Source organism: Rhinatrema bivittatum, chromosome 1, assembly GCF_901001135.1.
Source record: "Rhinatrema bivittatum chromosome 1, aRhiBiv1.1, whole genome shotgun sequence".
Classification (NCBI taxonomy): Eukaryota; Metazoa; Chordata; class Amphibia; order Gymnophiona; family Rhinatrematidae; genus Rhinatrema; species Rhinatrema bivittatum.
The window spans coordinates 77,584,924-77,605,259 of record NC_042615.1 but is presented as its reverse complement, the minus strand read 5'-3'; the positions used below and the strand labels follow the sequence as shown (position 1 = coordinate 77,605,259).

Genomic DNA, 20,336 nt, shown 5'->3' with positions numbered 1-20,336 from the left:
TATTTATTTATTTTATTTAAAAACTTTTATATACCGGTATTAGTATGCATACATCATACCGGTTTACAATGTAACTTTAAAGGTAGAAATTACAATGAACAGGGAGGGCGAACAAGGAGGAGTATACAAAGAGCAGGAGGTGGAGGAATTAAAGCAATAAATAAAAACTGCAACGGACTATTTACAGGAATATACAAGGCGTAGGCAAGATACTTGCGGAAGTCAGTGTACTTAATCAGGGTAGGCTTGTCGGAAGAGCCATGTTTTAAGTTTTTTTCTGAACTTGGCGTAACATGGCTCTAGCCTGAGAGTGGTAGGGAGGGTGTTCCATTGTTTAGGGCCTGCAATGGATAGTGCACGGTCCCTAGTAGAGGAGAGGTGGGCTTTTTTCAAAGGGGGAATGGAGAGGGTGCCTTTGTTGACAGTGCGAGTGGGTCGTTCAGTGCGTATAGGACGAAAGGGTTCATCCAGCCAATTGGAATTGTGCGAGTGGATGGACTTGTGCACTATGGTTAGAATTTTGAAGAGAATTCGGGATGCGATGGGGAGCCAGTGGAGTTCTTTGAGTATTGGGGTAATGTGATCAGCTTTCCTTGAGTTGGTGATGACCCTGGCGATGGCATTCTGGAACATTTGTAAGGGCTTGGTGGTGGAGGAGGGTAGGCCAAGGAAGAGGGCATTACAGTAGTCCAGCTTTGAGGAAAGGGTGGCTTGGACGACGGTGCGGAAGTCATGATAGTGGAGGAGGGGTCTGAGTTTCTTCAGGATGTGAAGCTTGAAGAAACCTTCTTTGAGGATGGAGTTGATCTGTTTTTTGAGATTGAGTTGTTGATCTATGATAACCCCAAGGTCTCTTACTGTGGGTCGGGGGTGTTATGACGTTGAAAGCTGGATCGTTGGAGATCGGTGGTTTGGGAGGGAGGTGAGGAGAGATAAGGAGCAGCTCTGTTTTGGAGGAGTTTAGAGCGAGGTGGATGTTGGTGAGGAAGTCATTGATGTTGGCAAGACATGTGTTCCAGAAGGCAAGGGCATCTGAGAGAGAGTTGTGAATGGGAATGACGATTTGAACGTCATCTGCATAGAGGTAGAATTTGAGGCCGAGGTCTGTGAGGAGCTGACATAGAGGTGTGAGATAAATGTTGAAAAGGGTGGAGGAGAGGGAGGAGCCTTGTGGGACACCTTGAGACAAGGGATAGAGTGTGGAGTTGGCGTTTCCTATCTTGACGGAGAACTTTCTGTTAGATAAGTAGGATTTAAACCATAGTAGGGCTAGGCCTGAGATGCCTATTTCGGATAGCCGGTTGATGAGGAGGTTATGGTTGATGGTATCAAAGGCAGCTGAGATGTCGAGTAGGGCGAGGAGGTAACAGTTGCCTCGGTCCATGCCTATGAGTAAGTGGTCCGTGTGGGAGAGCAGGAGGGTTTCTGTATTGAGGTATTTACGGAAGCCGTATTGGGCTGGATGCAGAATGTTGTTGCTTTCTAGATATTCTGTAAGTTGGATGTTTACAATCTTTTCCATAATTTTGGATAGGAAGGGCAGGTTAGAGATAGGGCGGAAGTTAGCGGGGTCTTTAGGGTCTAGTGTTGGTTTTTTTAGGAGGGGCTTGACAATAGCTTGTTTAAGAGCATCTGGGACAGAGCCTGAAGAGAGGGAGGAGTTTATGATGTCTGCGATGGGTTTGGATATAGTGTTCGGGATGGAGAGGAGGGATTTTGTGGGAATGGTGTCTGAAGGGTGGGAAGCTGGTTTAAGTTTTCTGAGAATAGATTCCACTTCTTTAGCGGAAGTCAGGTCAAGGGTTTGGAGGGTGGGTGAAGTGGGGGAAGGTTGGAGGGAGGGGGAAGGGGAGGTGGATGGAGAAGGGTGTTGAAATCTGCGGAGGATGTTGGTGATTTTTGTGAGGAAATACTGGGCGATTTCTTCGCTCTTAGTGGAGGCATCATTCTCAGGGATAGTGGGCTGAGAGGATTTGGTGAGGTTGGCAACATAATTGAAAAGGGCTTTCGGGTTGTACATGTATTGGTGGATCTTAGCTGAAAAGTAGTCTCTTTTTGTTTTGAGGGTGGTTATTCTATATTGGTGAAGGGTAGTTTTGAAACTTGAGGCGAGTTGGGGTGAGGGGGCTTTACGCCAGTTTCTCTCACGCTGCCTGAGGGTATTTTTTAGGGATCTTAGTTCAGTCGTGTACCAGGGTTGATGATTTTTTGTGGGTTGGGTAATGTTACGTCTGGAGATGGGGCATAGTTTGTCAGCAATTTCAAGAGTCATGCTGAGCCAGGATTTGATGGCAGTCTCTGGACTGGAGCAGTCAAGGCTAGTGGATGTGTTGGAAATGGCAAGAGCCAGTTCATCTCCAGAGCAGGGTTTCCTGAAGGTGAAGGTGGTGTTGTTTGAGGGAGTGGGGGTAGTAGGGAAGTTAAGGGGGAGGAGGGCTTTTATGAGGAAGTGGTCTGACCAAGGTACAGGGGAGCAGGTGGGGGGGTGGGATGGTAGGAAGCAGTGGTTGATGAATATAAGGTCAAGGGAGTGACCAGCTTGGTGCGTGGGGGAGGCAACAATTTGTCTAAGGCCTAGAGCTTGGAGTGCAGTAAGGAATGCCTCACAAGAAGGGGTAAGGGGGGTGGCATCGACATGGAGGTTGAAGTCTCCTAGTATGATGGAAGGGATTTCAATGTTTATGTTGGCAGATAAGAATTCAATTAAGGGGGAGGGGTCCCGTTCGATGGATCCAGGAGGGGCATAAATGAGACAGATTTGCAGTGAGGGGGCTTTGAAGAGGCCAATTTCTAGCTTGGAGGGTGATGTGGTGTGGGAGAGTTTGAGATTAAGGTGTTTCTTGAAGGCTAGGAGGATGCCACCTCCTCTTTTCTTGGGTCTTGGAATGGATAGGAATTCGTAGGATTGTGTAGGTAGCTGGTTCAGGAGGACAATGTCTGTTTCTTTGAGCCAGGTTTCCGTGATGGCACAGATGTCTGGCTTGGTGTCAGTGAGGAGGTCATTTAAAGATTTTTAGATTTCCATTTTCTTAACACTAGACCCCTTTTTTTTTTTGTTGCTGCTAACTTACATGGGCTCTTATGGTGTCCTTATGGTATTAAATAATTATTTAACAGTTGGAAGTATGTGCTCTTCAAATTAAATAAAGTCTGTTCCCTAGACTTGAATTTAACTGTGGTTATTCAGAAAAAATATTTGAAGATGTGAAGATTGTGATCACAATTCCCAGTTCATCTTTAGATGGCTACAGAATATAACACTGTTTCATTAAGCCTGGAATCCAGTCTCTGTAATTTATCCTGTGTACTCTCCATTATAGCAGTTATAGCCAGCTATGGAGACCAGCATAGAGCCGCCAACTCACCAGCCCTCGGTGACATGCCGTCCTTGAAGCCACAGTTGCTGGGTTCTGCGTGTCAGCCAGTCGGTTCTGCCCTCTGGGAGGCTAACTTTGAATATCTTTTGATTACTTGGTGCAGTCTAACTTTTATACAGCATAGCATAGTCAGGCTTTAGGTCCTGGGCACATTCAGAACTTTTAATCCTGTCACTGCGAATGTAGCATGTTTTGAAATCCGAGCATCTTTATAGATTTGGCATGTGGCAGACTTCATTAGATAAGTAAACTATTTAAAAGTGAAATTAAATGCATCAGAACTACAAATGCTATTATTGACATGAGTTCAGCACATTGCCTTTGTGCATTTGCTTTGCACATCTAATGAATCTCACTTACTCTGTAGTTTAACACAGATTTACTAACAAAAAAAAGTTAAATTCCTTCATTGAACATTTTAACAAAATCCTTAAGATCTTACTTTTTTTGCACTTTCTTTTTCTTGCTTCACTCCTAAGATGATACAGCAGTGTCTTAAAGTTTTTGAAAACTCCTTAGCTATTTCCTCCATGGGTAAAACTGGGTGCTACTCTGCTGATCTTTGTAGGCTTGATATGGCCAAATTCAAATATAATTTAAAGAGAAAAAAAAATCCCGTATCTGTCAAAGATACTTTGGTGCTAACTTTTGCACATCAGTAGGCTGAGCGCACTGTTTAGTACCCGTTTGGCTGATAAAGGAGAGGAGCCTGGGCGCGCGTTGGGAGAGCGGGGGTTTCCTGCATTGGCCTGCTGTTTAGCAGTAGCTGGGGATGCTGTAGAGCAGACCACCAATCCTTGAGGAGAGCAAGCTAGTCATTTTCATGGTAACACTTTACGAGTATTCGTGCGATGGACTTTCCTAAAATTGACGTAGTGTGCATGCAGATCTATCTCATGCATATTCATTAGGGATATGTGTAAAACCACCAGTTTGGGTCCTTTGAGGCACCCCCAGCTAGTCAAATTTGTAGGATCTTTGTAATAAATATGCATGAGATTTATTTTCATGCACTGCCTCCAGTGTATGCAAGTATTTCTCTTGCATATTCATTAGGGATATCCTGAAAACCTGGCTGGATTGATATGGGGGGAGGGGGGCAAAGGACTGGTTTGAGCGCCCTTGTGCTAGGCTGTAGAATACATTTAGCAGCCTCCTTTCTCACTCTCTTCCTATCGTTACCCTGTAAGAGATGCATCTGTCATACTTCCTGCTACAGATGACATGATGCATACAGTATCTGAAATGGGGGGAAAAAAGGGAATACACTGAGCGTGAGCCAAAGGCTGATGTTAGCTTGAATCATGGGCATGAAGTCGCAAACTGTAAGTCCAGACTTCAGGGAAATTCAAGAGGTTTTTCTGATTATGTGAAAAGTTTGGCATATAGATTCATGGACAAGAATACAAAACTGAGCTTTTCTGTTTACAGATCTTCTATAAGTCATTTTTTAAAGACAGAAGAGTCCTTGACACTTCCCTCCCGAGCCTGGGCTAACCTGTTGTACCTGACCTTGTTTTACTCCTAGGTGGGTGGGATGAGAAGAGGGGAGGAGGAGAACATGTTCAGGGCTAGAAAACTCATAGCCCCCGGTTCATGGACTTCATGCTAAAAGAGTTGCCTCCAGCCCAGAGAAAGATGTGATGAGGCTAAAGATAGGGAGGAGGCGAGAGGAGAAAAAGAGAAGCAAGAGCAACAGCATAGGTGAAAAAAAAACCAACCAATAAATGAAATTGAAAGAGCATAACAAGAAAAAATGTTTAAAAATCAGACTAAAAAAAGGCTAATACAATATATGTATACAAGCATACTGTATATAGAGTTGTATGCAAAAGTTTTTATATACCCCTGGTCAAATTTTATGTTTCAATGAATCTGTAAATTAATAGAAGCTGAAGTTCTCTAAAAAGTTAAACACAACATCTTTCTGCAACTTTTAAAGCAAAATTACTATTTATTCGCTGATTTAAACAGATTGAAAATACTAAAGTGAATATGGCCTGTGCAAAAGTTTGGACACCCCTTCATTCTGTATTTTGTAATACCCCCTTTGGTAGAAATAAAGCTTCCAAACATTTCCTGTAGCCAGCTAAGAGTCTTTGTAGTCTTGCATTTGCAGTTTTGCAGAACACTTAAAGCTCAGAAATATTCTTAGGCCTCCTTGCATACAATCCTCACAGATTTCCAATAATATTTTCTTCTAGGGACTGTGAAGGCCATGCCAAAACTTTCATTCTTCTGTCCTGTAAGTACGTCACGGTTGATTCTTAAGTATGTTTTGGATCATTGTCTTACTGAAATATCCAGCCTCTTTTCAGCTTCAGTTCCTTCACTGACTGTGGGATATTAGTTTCTAGGATTTGTTCCAAAGGTTTCAGGTTTATCAGGGTTTTGTTTTGCATACTTTGGATGATGACTTTTGGGATGTGGTTTTAGAAAAGACTCTTTCTGACAGTCTCCCATGCAGATCGCTATTGTGTAAGCAACGCTGTACTGTGGTCCTGGGATGTCTACTCGAAACTTTTCTTCGGATCGCTTAAAGTGAACTGTGGGTTCTGTTATGCAGATCTGATCAGTTTTGTGGGCAGTTCTATCAAATTTTTCTTGGCCTTCCAAATTTTGCTTTGACTTCAACAATTCCATGTAACTTCTGTTTCTTAACAGTGCTTCTGATAGTTTAAATTGCTAGCTATAACGGGCGGATTTTAAATGCCCTGCTCGCGTAAATCCGCCCGGATTTACGCGAGCAGGGCCCTCGCGCGCCGGCGCGCCTATTTTGCATAGGCCGCCGGCGCGCGCAGAGCCCCGGGACGCGCGTAAGTCCCGGGTTTTTTTTTAAGGGAGGCTGCGCGGCTCGGCGCGCACAGGCTGCCCAAAATCGGCAGCCTTGCGCGCGCCGATCCAGGATTTTATAAGATACGTGCGGCTATGCGCATATCTTATAAAATCCAGTGTACTTTTGTTTGCGCCTGCTGCGCGAACAAAAGTACGCGATCGCGCTCTTTTTTTAAAATCTACCCCTAAGAGTTTAGTGATTTTTATTAATAGCCTTCCCCTGCTTTGAAAGAGTGAATTATCTTCATTTTCAAATGCTCAGAGAGCTGCTTTGAGGAGCCCATGATTGTTTAAAATAGCCTAGAAGAAAGTTAGAAGGGTCAATGTATTTGTTGAATCTTTTAATTATCTTTACCTGACAAATCGAATCAACTTTTTGGGCCTTAACAACTTAAAAAAAGAGCAATGAATGAATGGAAGGCTATCCAAACTTTTGCCCTTGCAATATTCATTTTCTTATTTTCTATCTGTTGAAAACAATAAATACCAATTTTGCATTAAAAATTGCAGACAGCTGTCACGTTGTAACTTTGCACCATGTACAAGTTGCTTCTCTTCACTTACAGAATTGTTGAAACACGTAATTTGGCCAGAGGTGCTTGAGTATTTGCATACAACTGTGTGTATGTGTACAGATACCTTCCTGTCTCGGTCTGTTAATGACCATGAGCAACATATATCACACACTGAATGTGTTTTCACTAAATGTGGAGGCTGCATCAGGGCTGAGAGATTACACCAAAATTTAACAGGGCTGGAGAAATATTTCCCTTATTTATCTTTTTTTGGCATATTTTTCTTTTTGTACTTATTGTCTTTTTTGCCCTCTCCTCTCCACTTCCTGCCCTCTGTTTTGCAAGCCTCTCCTCTCTAATCCAGTGGATGGCATAGGGCTGCCTTTGGCTGGGGCTTTTCCATGTGGCTTGGCAGCACCGCACTGTGCCTCTGACTCCTCTGTATGATCTGCGGTGGATCCATTCAGGACAGGGCCCAAGCTGTTGGCGACATATCTTCTTGGGTCTGGGACAGTGCTAAGCCCCATGTGCTGAATTTTAGGCACTTGAGCAATCTGTTGCCTGGTATTTTTTGGCTCTGAAAATCATGAAGCATCGCGAGGAGCCAACAGTGAAGCAAGGCTTGCTCCATTTAATCAAATGCATTCTTTTATAACCCATTATGCTAGCTATGCATTCGTCATCTTTTATATACAATAAAAGTGGAGGAATCCACTAATAGGCCAGAGATTTCTAGCCCTTTAGTCTGCAAATGTCCATGGTCCCTCTGTTTTCTCCTCTGAGAGCTTTCTTCATTAAATATATTTTTTTTCCATAAAGGAAACTGTAAAGCCCTAAGAATCTTTTGTACAGTGTCCCAGTTTACTTATATTTGACAATGGTGGGCAAGATTGTAGGGAAAACCTCTGAAAAGCTTTAAACAACAATTTTCTCAAGAATGAAATAAGTCAGAAGAAAGGGATGTCCATATTTAGTTTACTTTAAATGCCAGCTGAATATAAATATCTTTGCTATTATGACTGCTCTGAAGCTTTTAGAAGGCAATGGTCCCCAAACCTTTTAAGTGAAGGGCCACATGCAACATTTCCAATCACCGAGCGAACTGGGGTGTGGGGGTCTGCCTTGGCGTTTTGATGAGTTGGGGAGTGGGGGATCTGCGTTTTCCTCTTGGTGTCCAGCCCTTTCAGTCATTTGAAATGTTGTAGAAGGCGAGGGATTCCCCTAGAGAAATGGTAGATAGTGTCAGTAAAAATGTTTCTAGAACTTGGCCCTCCTTCCTCAGCATCTTCTTCTGGTGGGAGTGGGGGCATGTCAATGGCAGGGTGTTTTGTTTGCGGCTCACTCTATCCCATTCACCCCACCTTACACTCTTGCTCTTCTACTTCCCTTCCCATTCTTACCCCTTCTTCCAACTCCTCTCTTTTTTTCCTCTCTTCTCTCACCCTCCATTTCTGTCACTCCCTTCCCATCCCCTCCATCTCCATCCTTGTATACTCCCTCATTCACTCCTTTCCCTCGTCGTCCCCTCCATCTCCTCCTCACCCTGTCTCCTCTACCCTCCATCCCCTCATCTGCTTCACTCCCCTTTCCTCCTCACCTTCCTCACTCCCTGTCCTCCTCCTATCCTTGCCCTCCTCATCTCCCTCCCTTAACACACCATCTCCTCTCAGGCTCAACTCCCTTCCACTCCTATCCCCTTCCCTCTATTCTTCACTCCTTCTCCTCACCCACACTGCTTTCCCCTCCTCTCACACTACTTTTCCATCCACTCAACTCTTATGCCATTCTCCTTCCCCTCCCCTTGGCTTCCTTTTCTGCTCAGGGTGCAGCCCTCACTGTGTTGTCACTTTGCATTTTCTCTTCTGCTAGTGGTGCTTTGGGTCCCCAGCAGCATTGAAGCTTTACTGCTGCCGCCACAAGAATAATTTAAAAAAAAAAAAAAAAAAGGTGAACCCCCTTGCTCCACAGGCAGAGAAAGTTTGACGAGCTGTAAAAAGTTGGCCCAGAGGCCGGAGTTTGGGGACTCCTGTTCTGTTGGTTGGCACTGCTCAGAATGTGCTGGAAGAACATTACATTAAACCTGGGGTTTTTACAGTGTTTGGCTTATTATGGAAAACCTAGGTAGCATAGGAATATTTTTAAATAAATTTAACTCTCTGCAAATATTCTACAGAAATCTGTTAATTTTTAAAGACAAATATTGACCTGCTCTACTCTAGACTTTCCTTCATGCTGAACTCCAAAAACCTGACTGTTTTCTCTATATATGTCAAAGAGAAATGAATCAAATATAGATTTGACCCTTCCCTCCCCACACACACATCCTCATGCTACTTGTGAAAGTGTCTGCAGGCGAGAAGTTTTAAATCTGAGATGTAGGACCATTAAATCATGGAATCTGTAAAACGGCTGACTTGAAAACAGAGTCCAAATAAGGGTAACAAATTTTGAGCTGTAATATACGTCAGAAATGTTTGACTATCTGTTTACGAAAGCCCTCCTAGACAGGATCAACTTAATTGTAATGTGTTTTTAGATATCTAAGCAACAATTACCACATGTTCCTGTACATCGTATTAAGTTGGATTGTAAATCTGTCTCTGTGTAGTAGAACAGTAAAATAAGTCTGCCATCTGCATTTGCTTTACAAGATTTTCTAGTTGTTTTTTAAAATATTCCATCTAATTTCCATTCGGAAGCATCCATCTATAATAAGTAGTGAAAATCCAATTTATAGCCTCATTTAAATCAGCAATTGTTTCTTAAGCATTTAGGTCCCTCTAATGGGGAGAAAGAGGCTTTTTTTGTGAAAATGGCACGATTAAACTACTTATGTGTATCCTATCAATGAAGTCTGTGTGTTATCTGCAGGATTTACTGGCTTAATTTCTTTGTTTTTGTAAAACTCTTAAATTCCTGCACTGGAAAAATGAATTCTGAAGCTCAAGTTGTGAGTAAATTCCTAAAATACAAACTCTGTGGTAACCTGAAAACTTTCAAGCCCTTCAGAATAATGACCTTTATCCCCCAGTGACCTTGCAGTATTTAGGGCAGGGCTGCCCAGACCTGCCCTGGTGACCTCGCAGTTGGGTTTTCAGAATATCCCAAGTGACTATGCATGACATAAATTTGCTTACGTTAGAGACCAAGGGATAAATTTTAAAACATGCGTGCGTGTTCATGTATGCGTGGTTCCCAGCGCGCACACATGGACGCACTGATTCTATGCGCGGCAACGCAATCGGGGCCCCCCAGTCAGGGCCGGTGCAAGGGTATTAGGCACCCTAGGCAAACCTTACAGTCTGGTGCCCCCTCCCCATACACAATTTTAAATTACGCATTTATAACATATTTTACATGAAAAATGACATTCTGAGGTAAAATTAATATACAAGTTGTTGTGATAATGTTATGCACTGTTGTGATGCCAACAAGAAAACTTTGCATCTTGGAATTCATATGGCATCATACCTATTATGATATATTTCGGCATGGTCCTCCCGTATCAACACTACTATCTGCCAACACTCAAAGAATAACAACCCTATCTATGAAAAAGAATACCAAAAATGTTACACCAGAATCTGAAATATCAATACACCTCCTATCAGGAAAACAGGCCAAGCTACTACAGATCCCTACAGAAAACCACATGCTAAAAGAATGCTTCATCTCAGTCTTTGCATGCAGAACACAAACCCTCACCAAAAACAGAATAAAGCCACATAAAGTATAAATAGAAATGTGCAGACAAAACTGAACTGTAAAACGCATCACGCCAGACTCTATACAGTGTAACAATGGAAAAACAAAAATTTCACCATTCCTCGTGAAACAAATCAATAAAATAGATATATAAATCATTAATCATAATTATAAAATCATACAAATAAAATAATTTCAAAACACCTGATGAATAGAATATCCAATAATTAAAGACTCATGCACATTTTGAAAGCTTTACCAAACACCAATAAAATATTTCAAACAGCAGACACATCACATACTACCCAATAATTAAAATGGTAGTCGATCAAGAAAAATGAACTTTAAAAAGCCACCTTTACTTACCCTCTCCAGCAGTTCTCCTACTCCTTTCCCTTGCAGGCCATACCAGAAGCAACAGTAGCTGCTGAAGCTGTCTTCACAGTCCTCTTCGGGACCACAACCAGTCTCTTCTCTCTCTCTCTCTCTCTCTCTCTCTCTCTCTCTCTCTCTCTCTCTCTCTCTCTCTCTCTCTCTCTCTCTCTCTCTCACACACACACACACGTGTGACACACACACACACACACGTCACACCCTCAGGACCAGTTTCTGTCTCTCACAGACCAATCATCTCCCCAACCAGTCTCTCTCTTACACGCACGCTTGCTCTCTCGCTCACACACGTCCATCACCTCCCTGGCCAGCCTTTCCCACACACACACGCCTGTCACCTCCCTGGCCGGCCTTTCCCCCACACACGCACGTCACCTCCCTGGCCAGTCGCTCCCGGGGCCTTGGCTGCCACTAAGCAAAATGGTGCAGGTTACCTTCAGCCCCTACCATGTGACAGGGGCCAACCAATGGCACCGGTAGCCCCTGTCACATGGTAGGGGCTGAAGGCCACCGGCACCATTTTGCTTAGTGGCAGCCGAGGCGCCGGGAGCAGCAGATCGCTCCCGGGACCTCCGCTGGACCACTAGTGGGGTGTCGGGACGGTGGCACTCGCAGGGAGGCAGGGCGAGTCGGGAGCTGGCTGCCTGCTGCGGCGCCCCCTAAGTCTCTGAGCTTGGTCTCCACCTAGGCGAGTCGGAGGCTGGCAGAATTTTGAAAGGGCACTTTTTGCCCTATCAAAATTCTGCTGCCTGCCGCAGCGCCCCCTAAGTCTCGGCGCCCTAGGCACAGGCCTAGCTCGCCTAGTGGTTTCTCCCGCCCTGCCCCCAGTTCGCTCTAATTAAGGAGCGGACTGGGAGGGAACTTCCCTACCCCCCTGCCTTACCTTCCTTCCCTTACCCTCTCCACCCTGACCCCTAAACCCTACCTAGCTACCCGCAATTTTTTAATCTCTCATTGTTCTGCTTCTCTGGAGCAGAACAATTTCCGCTCGTTGGCTGGTTGCCGGCACACACTTCTCCGAAACAACAGCAAATGGCTGTTGTCCTGGCCAGCCTCTGCCTATCCCTTTTTCAGGACCCGGCACTTGTGTGCGTATCGGGACTTATGCGCGTGGCTGGGCCCTTTTGAAAATGCGCACGGCGCATGCTGGGCCTGGCCATCGATTTTTACGCTTGGCTATTTTAAAATTCAGTCTTAAGTGATTTCAAATTTATCTCGTACATATTCATTTTGGATATCCTGAAAACCTGACTGGCTTTAAGGCCACCAAGGCAGGTTCGGAAAACCCTGGTTTAGGGAAAAATGAAATCTTTTCTTTGTAACTTAGTTAAAAATATTGTTCTGAAATTTCAATTGAAGCATTTCAGAGTTAAGAGTTATTTTTCTGCATATTCTAATCTGCTTGATTTTAAAGCAGTAGTACTTTTTGCTTGTTTCACACCTTGAATTTGGTGTATGGTTTCAAGCAAGAATGAAAATTAGTTTTTGGGATCAGAAAGGTTTTATAGTCAGATCATTATGTAGTATATTCAGGTTTTAGCAGAAAATGCACCAAAGTCATGAAGTTTAATACATCCAAATAGAAAAAGAAAATTGTTAACTGAAGAACAGACTTCTGTTGTTCCATGGGAACGTGTCGGGGGACTGTACCTGTTGTGAATTGTCCTTTTGATTTGGAGCATTAAATAAAACTGCACAAATTTGAAGAAGACAGTCATCTTAGGTTCTTCAATTGCCATTTTCGTTTTTTGCATATTCAGGTTTTGACATTTGAAAAAGTGTCAGCATTTAGTAGGGTCTCCTTTAGTTAATACTTTTTTGAGAAAATTGATCGAGATGATAAATTTGGAGAAGCCTTGTAAGAACTGGTTGGAGATAGTGTGGAAGTGTTAATTGATTGATGGTATGAATTTTTAAGGCTGGTGCCCTCGAGGACCAGCTGCGCACGCCGATGGGCCTTCGACCCCTGCATCCCCAGAGGATTGCAATGAGGGAGAAGTTCCCTATGACCCCTGGGAGGGGGAGGCTTGCATATCCTCCTCCGGGGAATTAGAGGATTTGCCTTTTCGAGCCCTCTCCACCGGAGGAGCGACAGCGATCTCCCCCTGAAGATCTTTCCTTCACGGAGTTTGTCAAGGCCATGGCTGAGTCTGTACCTTTCCAGTTATTAACAGAAGAGGACTCGAGGTATAAAATGCTTGAGATCCTACAATTCATGGATGCCCCGAAGGAGATGGTGGCAGGGCCTGTCCATGACATTTTCAAGGAACTTGTGGCCTGTCTATGGGAGCATCCCATCTCTGTGCCACTGGTCAGCAGAAAAACAGATGCGGTGTATCTAGTCCAGCTGTCCACTAGGTTTGACTGCCGTCAACTCCCCCACCAATCAGTTGTGGTGGAGTCGGCCCTAAAAAAAAAAGGGCTGAGGATTCGTACCCTTGCTGCTGTGCCTCCAGGGCGCAAGCATAAGGCTCTTAATGAGTTGCGACATTGAGTGTTCCAGGGATCTATGCTCATTGCCCGTATAGCCTGCTGTCAATTTTACATGGGACAATATTCCCGGAACTTATGGAGCAGACCCTGGAATTTAGTGAGCATCTACCTCAACAATTCCAGGAGGAACAATAGACTTCCAGGCTATTGTCCAGCAGGGCTTGACAATAGACTGGAAGCGTACCTTGTGTGATAAGCACAAGGTACGCTCGGCTTGTGACATTTTTGAGACAGCCATGAGATCCGCTGCAGCGGGCATTGGTGCCTGTTGGATGGCATGGTTGTGAGCTTCAGACATGCCCTGAGGTACAGGACTGGCTGGGTTCTATCCATAGTTCATCAGGATTACAGACTGCATTTCCAGTGACTTCCACCCCACTCCCCTCTTTCTCCTCGGTGGAGAGTGGCAGGGGACGAGCAGGTACTTTGAGTGGGGCTCTCCTCCCTTGTTTCTGCTCAGGCGGTCAAGCTCATTCCACCCAGCCAACGGGTTCTACTCCAGGTACTTTCCAATCCCCAAGAAGACTGGGATTAGAAAGTACCTGATAAAGGAGAAGTTCAAAATGGTGTCATGGGTATCCTAATTTCCCTTCTCTGAGCAGGAGACTGGCTCTGTTCCCTCGATCTAAAAGTCGCGTACGCCTATATCCCCATTTTTCAGGTGGATCGGCAGTACCTAAGATTCCTGGTTGACGGACAGCACTATCAGTATTGTGTCCTCCCTTTTGGCCTTGCATCTGCGCTCCGGGTTTCCACAAAGTGTCTGGCAGATGTTGGGGCACATCTTTGAAGACAGGGAGTTCATGTTTTCCCCTACTTCGACGATTGGCTTATCAAGGGCTACTCCCAACAGGATACCCTGGGATTCTTGATCAACTATCCCAAATCCCTTCTCCAGCCCTCCAGGCAGCTGGACTTCATTGGGGTGCACCTGGTCACCATCCAGGCGATGGCTTTCCTGCCTCGAGACAGGGCAGAGACCTTAGTGGCTCTTGCCCGGCACGTCTCTGGCTGCCAAAATGTCTCCGTTCATCAATTTCTCCAGCTGCTGGGCCACATGGCAGCAATGGTAAATGTCACCCCATTTGCTCGACTACACATTCAATGGGTGCAGTGGACACTTCGCTCTTCATTTATTGCAGGTTAGTAAATGTTTTCTTTGTCGTGTACCCATGTGAATGCACAGGTGGAGTTTAGCACTGCATGCGAGTCAGGCTTTTCCTCTCTAAATTTACAATGCACCAAGTGAAGGGGAAGAGGAGAGACAGGCAGATGGAGGAAGGAAAATGGAGATGGTGAGCACAGGAGTTGGGAGAAGGAATGTAGAAGGCATAGAATGTGTGATAGAAAAGGTGGGAAAAATCAATCAACATTAGGAGAAAATGATCAAGATGTGAGGACAGAATTCTGAAATGTGACAACTGACCAAGCAAATTGAGAAGAAATCTGGTAGATGTATGCAGGAAGAGTCAACAAATTGTTTATTTTTAAGTTAAAAAAATAATTCAGGTTAATTAATAATACTGCATCAGAATTTTTTTTTTTTTTTTTTTACATTCTAAGGCACATTTTACTATAGTCAGATTGGATACATAGGGCTGAAATATACGTACGTGTATATGTATCCAATCTGACTATAGTAAAACACGTACAGAAACTATATTGCTCCTCATGCTGACAGAGACTGACACTAACTAGACTATCCATTATTTAAGGTAAAAAAAAAAATGTTCAGATATGAAGATGGCTGTTGGATCTGGTCCTGCTCTCTCTGCAGACTGATTCTCCCTCTGGGTGACATCTACTGATGGGAGCTTTGCTGTGCATGCACCCTCTTCCTCTTCAGGGATGTACAGTACTGCTGGTAAAATATAAGATGGTATTCAAAGGAGGAGTTAGAATGCAAGCTTACAGAGAGGATAAGAAAAAAGGATATGATACTTGGTATGCAGTCGGTTGTTGAAAAACATTTGACTTTAGAGGTGCTGTAAAACTGCTCCAAGGCAATGATGACTGTGGGATCAAACCTGAGTAAATCAAATGAATTTAGGACAAAATATGATTCAAGGCCCATGAAGTGTCCTGATGATAAAAGTACTTATTCCAAGCATAGCATACCTACATTGTATACATACCTGTGCAGGGCAACAGGTTGCTATTACCATTGGTGCCTTCCAGAAATTTTCTGCCCATAAACCTCTGTTGTACTTCCAAAACTACAATTTTACCATATTAAGGGGCTACTACGAGTATGATCACCGAAACTGAACCAGTGGGTTAGCATGAAACTTAAACATTTAAATAGAAAATAATATCTTAAATTTAAAAATATTCCTCTGTTAATGTAGAAACCATTCTTGTTGATAAGATTCTTAGTAGTTACTAAACCTTTTTGTTTTGAGTTCTGGCCTTGATGGAGGTGGTGGTTGCACATTAGGTATCCGTGAGAGGTGTGAATAAAAACAAAACTTTTTTTTTAAAAGGTATATAGTGATCTTTGCACAATGTCCACATCCTTTTCTCCTAGCATGTAGACAGATGAACTCAGGAACAGTGGGTTATGCTCCCCTGCCAGCAGATGGAGACGGAGCAAGCTGATGTCACAGTATATATATTCCTGCAGTGACACCAGCATGCCGGTATTCTCAGTCTCCAGCCTCCAAAGCTAATCTTACAAAAATGCATTTTAAAGGCTTGCTCTTGTTTTGGAGTGAGTTGGAGAAATTGACCAGTAAATGGGGAGAATCTCTGGTCCCTCGGTTGCCAGAGGATAAGAAGCAGTTGCAACACCCCTCTGATATGAGGGGTCGCCTCCAGGGTTCCAAGCACTTTTGACCCTACAGAGGGGGTTGACCTTTCAGAGGACTTGGCCTTTCCCCGAACTGGTTGATAATCATGACAGATGTGAGTCTCCAGGGTTAGGGAGCTCACAGTCAGGAGCTGTCGGCTCAGGGGTGTTGGGATGCCGAAGAGTCCCTCTGGAACATCAATCGCCTGGAAGCCCAGGTGGTCCGATTTGGCTTGCTTGAGGTTCAGCCACAGAATGCAGGGTCGAGCTGTCCGAGTGATGTCGGACAATGCAATGACTGTGGCCTACATCAATCCATAGGGAGGAACCAAGAATCGCAGGATATAGACCAGCTTATGGAATGGGCAGAAGGACATCTACAGATGTCTTTTTTTCCTGCAATGTGAGAGGCCAAGATCAACGTAAGAGCAGACTTTCTCAGCAGGGAGAGTCTGGACCCAGGAGAATGGGAGTTGTCGGATGAGGTGCTTCAACTGATAGTGGATTGTTGGGGGTATTCCGTTCTTGGACCTGCGGGTGATTTCTCGCAATGCGAAGATTTCTCAGTTCTTCAGTCCCAGGAGAAATCAGTTGTTCCTGGACATACATGCTCTCGTGCAGGTTTGGCCGGAAGACAAGTTGCTTTATGCATTTCCTCCGTAGCCCTTGTTGGGCAGGATAGTTTACAGGATCGAAGGCCACAGGGGGATGGTACTTCTGATTCCTCCGGATTGGCCCAGAAGACCATAGTTTGCAGATCTGCGAAGACTCCTGGTAGATACCCCACTTCATCTTCCACCACGCAAGAATCTGTTGCAGGAAGGACCTGTTCATCACCAAGATCCAACTCTGTTTTGTCTTATGGGTTGACCCTTGAGAGGGCTTGCTTGTTGAAGTGTGGATATTCTTCTGCGGTGAGTGCTACCTTATTCTGCACTTGGTAGTTTTGCACTGCCTTGGCCTATGTGTGGGTTTGGAGAGTGTTTGGAGAGTATGTGAGGATTGAGTTGTTCTTCCTCATTCAGTTAAATTCCCACATTCTGGAATTTTTTGCAGGATGGGTTAAATAAAGGACTGGCTCTTAATTCCTTGAAGATACAGGTTGTGGCGCTTGTCTGTTTAAGGGGCCCGGTGAATGGTGATCCCTTACCGTCTCATCCTGATTTGACCCATGTTTTGAAAAGAGTGAAGCATCTTTGGCCTCCCTTGAGGTTACCGGTTCCATTGTGGAGTCTTAGTTTGGTGCTGGAATTCTTGGTGGGCCCTACATTTTGACTGCTGCACAGCCTTTCCTTGTGGTGGTTGAGCTTTGAAGACAGTGAGCCTGGTGGCTATCTGTTCTGTGCGTCAAATTTCTAAGCTACAGGCCTTGTCTTGCTGGGAGCCGTTCCTTCGGGTGACTCCAGGGGCGTTACAGCTGTGTATCGTTCCATCCTTCTTGCCCAAAGTGGTCTCGGAATTTCATTTGAATCAGTCCATTTCCTTGCCGTCCCTGGTAAGGTCAGAGATGCAGAGGAGTATTGCCTTGGATGTCAAGAGACTTGTCGTACTGTATCTGGTTTCCTGAATCTTTCTGAAAGATGGATCGCCTGTTTGTCCTTCATGGTGGAAGGAAGCAAGACTAACTAGCTTTGCGGGCTTCTATAGCTTGCTGGATTAAGGAGGTAGTCACAGCCGCATGTGTGGATGCTGAAAAGCCATTGCCTACTCAGGTTAAGGCTCATTCCACTAGGGCTCAGGCAGTGTCATGGGCGGAGATTAGATTGTTGTCTCCCATTGACATTTACCGAGCTGCGCCTTGGTCCTCCTTACATACTTTTCCCAGGTTTTATCATCTGGATGTGCAAGCCTGGGAGGATGCAGCCTTTGCATGTGTGGTGTTGACTGGCCTGTGGGCAGCCTCCCACCCCATGTGGGAGTAGCTTTGGTACATCTTACTGGTCCTGAGTCCATCTATCTACACGCTAGGAAATGGAGAAATTACTACTTACTTGATAATTTTGTTTTCCTTAGTGTAGACAGATGGACTTAACTTCCCACCCTCTGCTGCCAAATGGTTGTATCAGTGGTTCTCCTGCGGGGCTCTGGGTTCCAGGGGATTACTGGTAAGTGTTCATCTAGTCCCAGATTGGGGTACCTACATTCTTACTCGAGTTCAGTGTTTTTTGTTGGTTGAGTACAGTTATGGTTGACTATTTTTAATCAAGTTTTTTGCTAGTCTGTTCACAGTTGCTTTTGAAGAGAATACTGGTAGGCTGGTGTCACTGCAGGGGTATATATACTTTGACGGCAGCTTGCTCCGTCTCCATCTGCTGGCAGGCGAGCATAAACCCACTGGTCCTGAGTCCATCTGTCTACACTAAGGAAAACAGAATTATTAGGTAAGTAGTAATTTCTCCATTCTCTTGACTGATTCATAAGACACTTGTACATTGTCCTCTAAGAATACCCTCAAACATTATATACTATAAATTTTGTGTTACAGGAAAGAGGGCTGGAGAGAGCCCAGTCACTCATCGCCTAAAATCTGGGACCAGGTGCCTAAAGTCAGGAAAACGAAATATAAAAATAAAGGGAACGAAGCAACACCCCCCTCCCCCCCCCCCAATCAAACCATGAAAAGCTATAAAAATAGACCAGATAAAATGTATTTATTAAAAACTTATGTTCCACTAAATACAACTGTTATCCATTGCAGGTTACAAATAAATTCAGAAGAAAAGACCAAACAAAATTGCAACAAAAAAGTGAAAAAGCAAGAAAATGTGAGAGAAATTTCCCACACTGTTAAAAATTGTGATTGGCACCCAAGTTTTCTTTAATATTTCCACTTCGACAGCAAATTTATTTCATGTTTCAGTCACTAAGAAGTATAATAACTTTCTGTAATTTTCCTTTTTTGCCTACTGCTTGATCACTACCCAAAATATAAATGTTTCCTTTGGATGTTTTGTTTAACGTGAGATATTTTAGACAGAAATTTGCAATTTATCATGTAAATCCTGCATGGAGTAAAGATATGCACGGATAAAGGTCTAATTGACAATGTGTCTTCTAGCACGTTTCCATTGTATGAGATATGCAAAGCTTTGAACTAAGTTTAAATCTGAGCCCTCTGTGTTACTATACAGTATCAACTGAAATGCTTAGTAAGCAGTGGATTTAAACCACCTATGTTTTATACAGTGACACGGATTCGGATTCTTCATTCTCTTCTTCCTCGTCTTCATCTTCTTCCACTTCCACCTCCGTATCGTCTGTATTGTCTGAAGAAGATAATTATAAGCAGAATAAAAAGGATGGGAAGCCATATCCTATTAAGGCAAAAAATGAATTTTTACTGGAGGTGAGTACCTTTTTATGATGTTTATCTTACTTTTAAACATATTTTGAAATATTCTTTTCATTGCTTTTGTGTTAGTGAGTTAATATGAGGTGAAAAAAAATCTAGGTGCCAGGTCCTCTAAAATATGGAGCATGGCATTTTAACTGGTGTTTCCTGTTAGGTTTGAACCTGTCACACTGCAGGAAAGTGAGCCCTTGCGCTGCTGTCGTGTTGGCACAGACTAGGCCCTGACTGGCAATGGCCAATATGTAGTCGGCTACAGGCAGAGTCCAGGCAGAGACGAGAGGCAGGCAGCGTTCACTCAAAGACGAGGAGGCAAGCCAAGCAATGTCAAAGGGTCAGGGTGGGTCAGCAACAAGGAAGTCCGCCTTGAGCGTGATATGCTTGTGAATGAACAGAATATGAAATTTTATAAATTCAAATTCATGTCTTTCCAAAGGCAAGGAGATGCAGGGCAAGCAGGAGCCAGGGCAAATGAGGATTCAGTAGTGGCGCCAGGTAGGAAACAGGCATGGACTGGAGCGCCAGTCACATCTAGGCGGAGGAATCCCAGAATGATCTGTTGCTAAGGCACTGGCTAGGAGTACTGCGCTTCCTTATATATTCAGGGAGTGATGATGTCATCAGCTAGAACCACATGAAAACATATATTCAGGGCCTGTATACAGGCTCAGGAGCTGCAGTCTCCTTTTAGTTAGGATCATTGGATGTAGCATGATTCCAGGAGCTATGTTAGAGGAGCCTGTGACCAGAAGGTGCTGCTGAGGAGGTAAGAGGTGTTACATCAATGCTGTGGCAGGGCCAGACCTTGAGAGGTGATGCCTTGGTCGAGGGCTGTCCTTGCCTTCAGGCCATTGCTCTCTGTATCAATGGCAAGGGGAAAT

The 20,336-nt window shown here is 44.2% G+C and overlaps 1 protein-coding gene across 1 annotated transcript in view; it reads left to right on the top strand.

The window, feature by feature from the left end:
* The window catches only part of NAF1 (nuclear assembly factor 1 ribonucleoprotein), a 344,209-nt gene that overhangs the window by 20,792 nt on the left and 303,081 nt on the right, over positions 1–20,336 (top strand). The window contains exon 2 of the mRNA XM_029618509.1: positions 19,293–19,452. Within this exon, the coding sequence (XP_029474369.1) occupies positions 19,293–19,452 (160 nt within the window). The remainder of the gene's footprint in view (positions 1–19,292; positions 19,453–20,336) is intronic.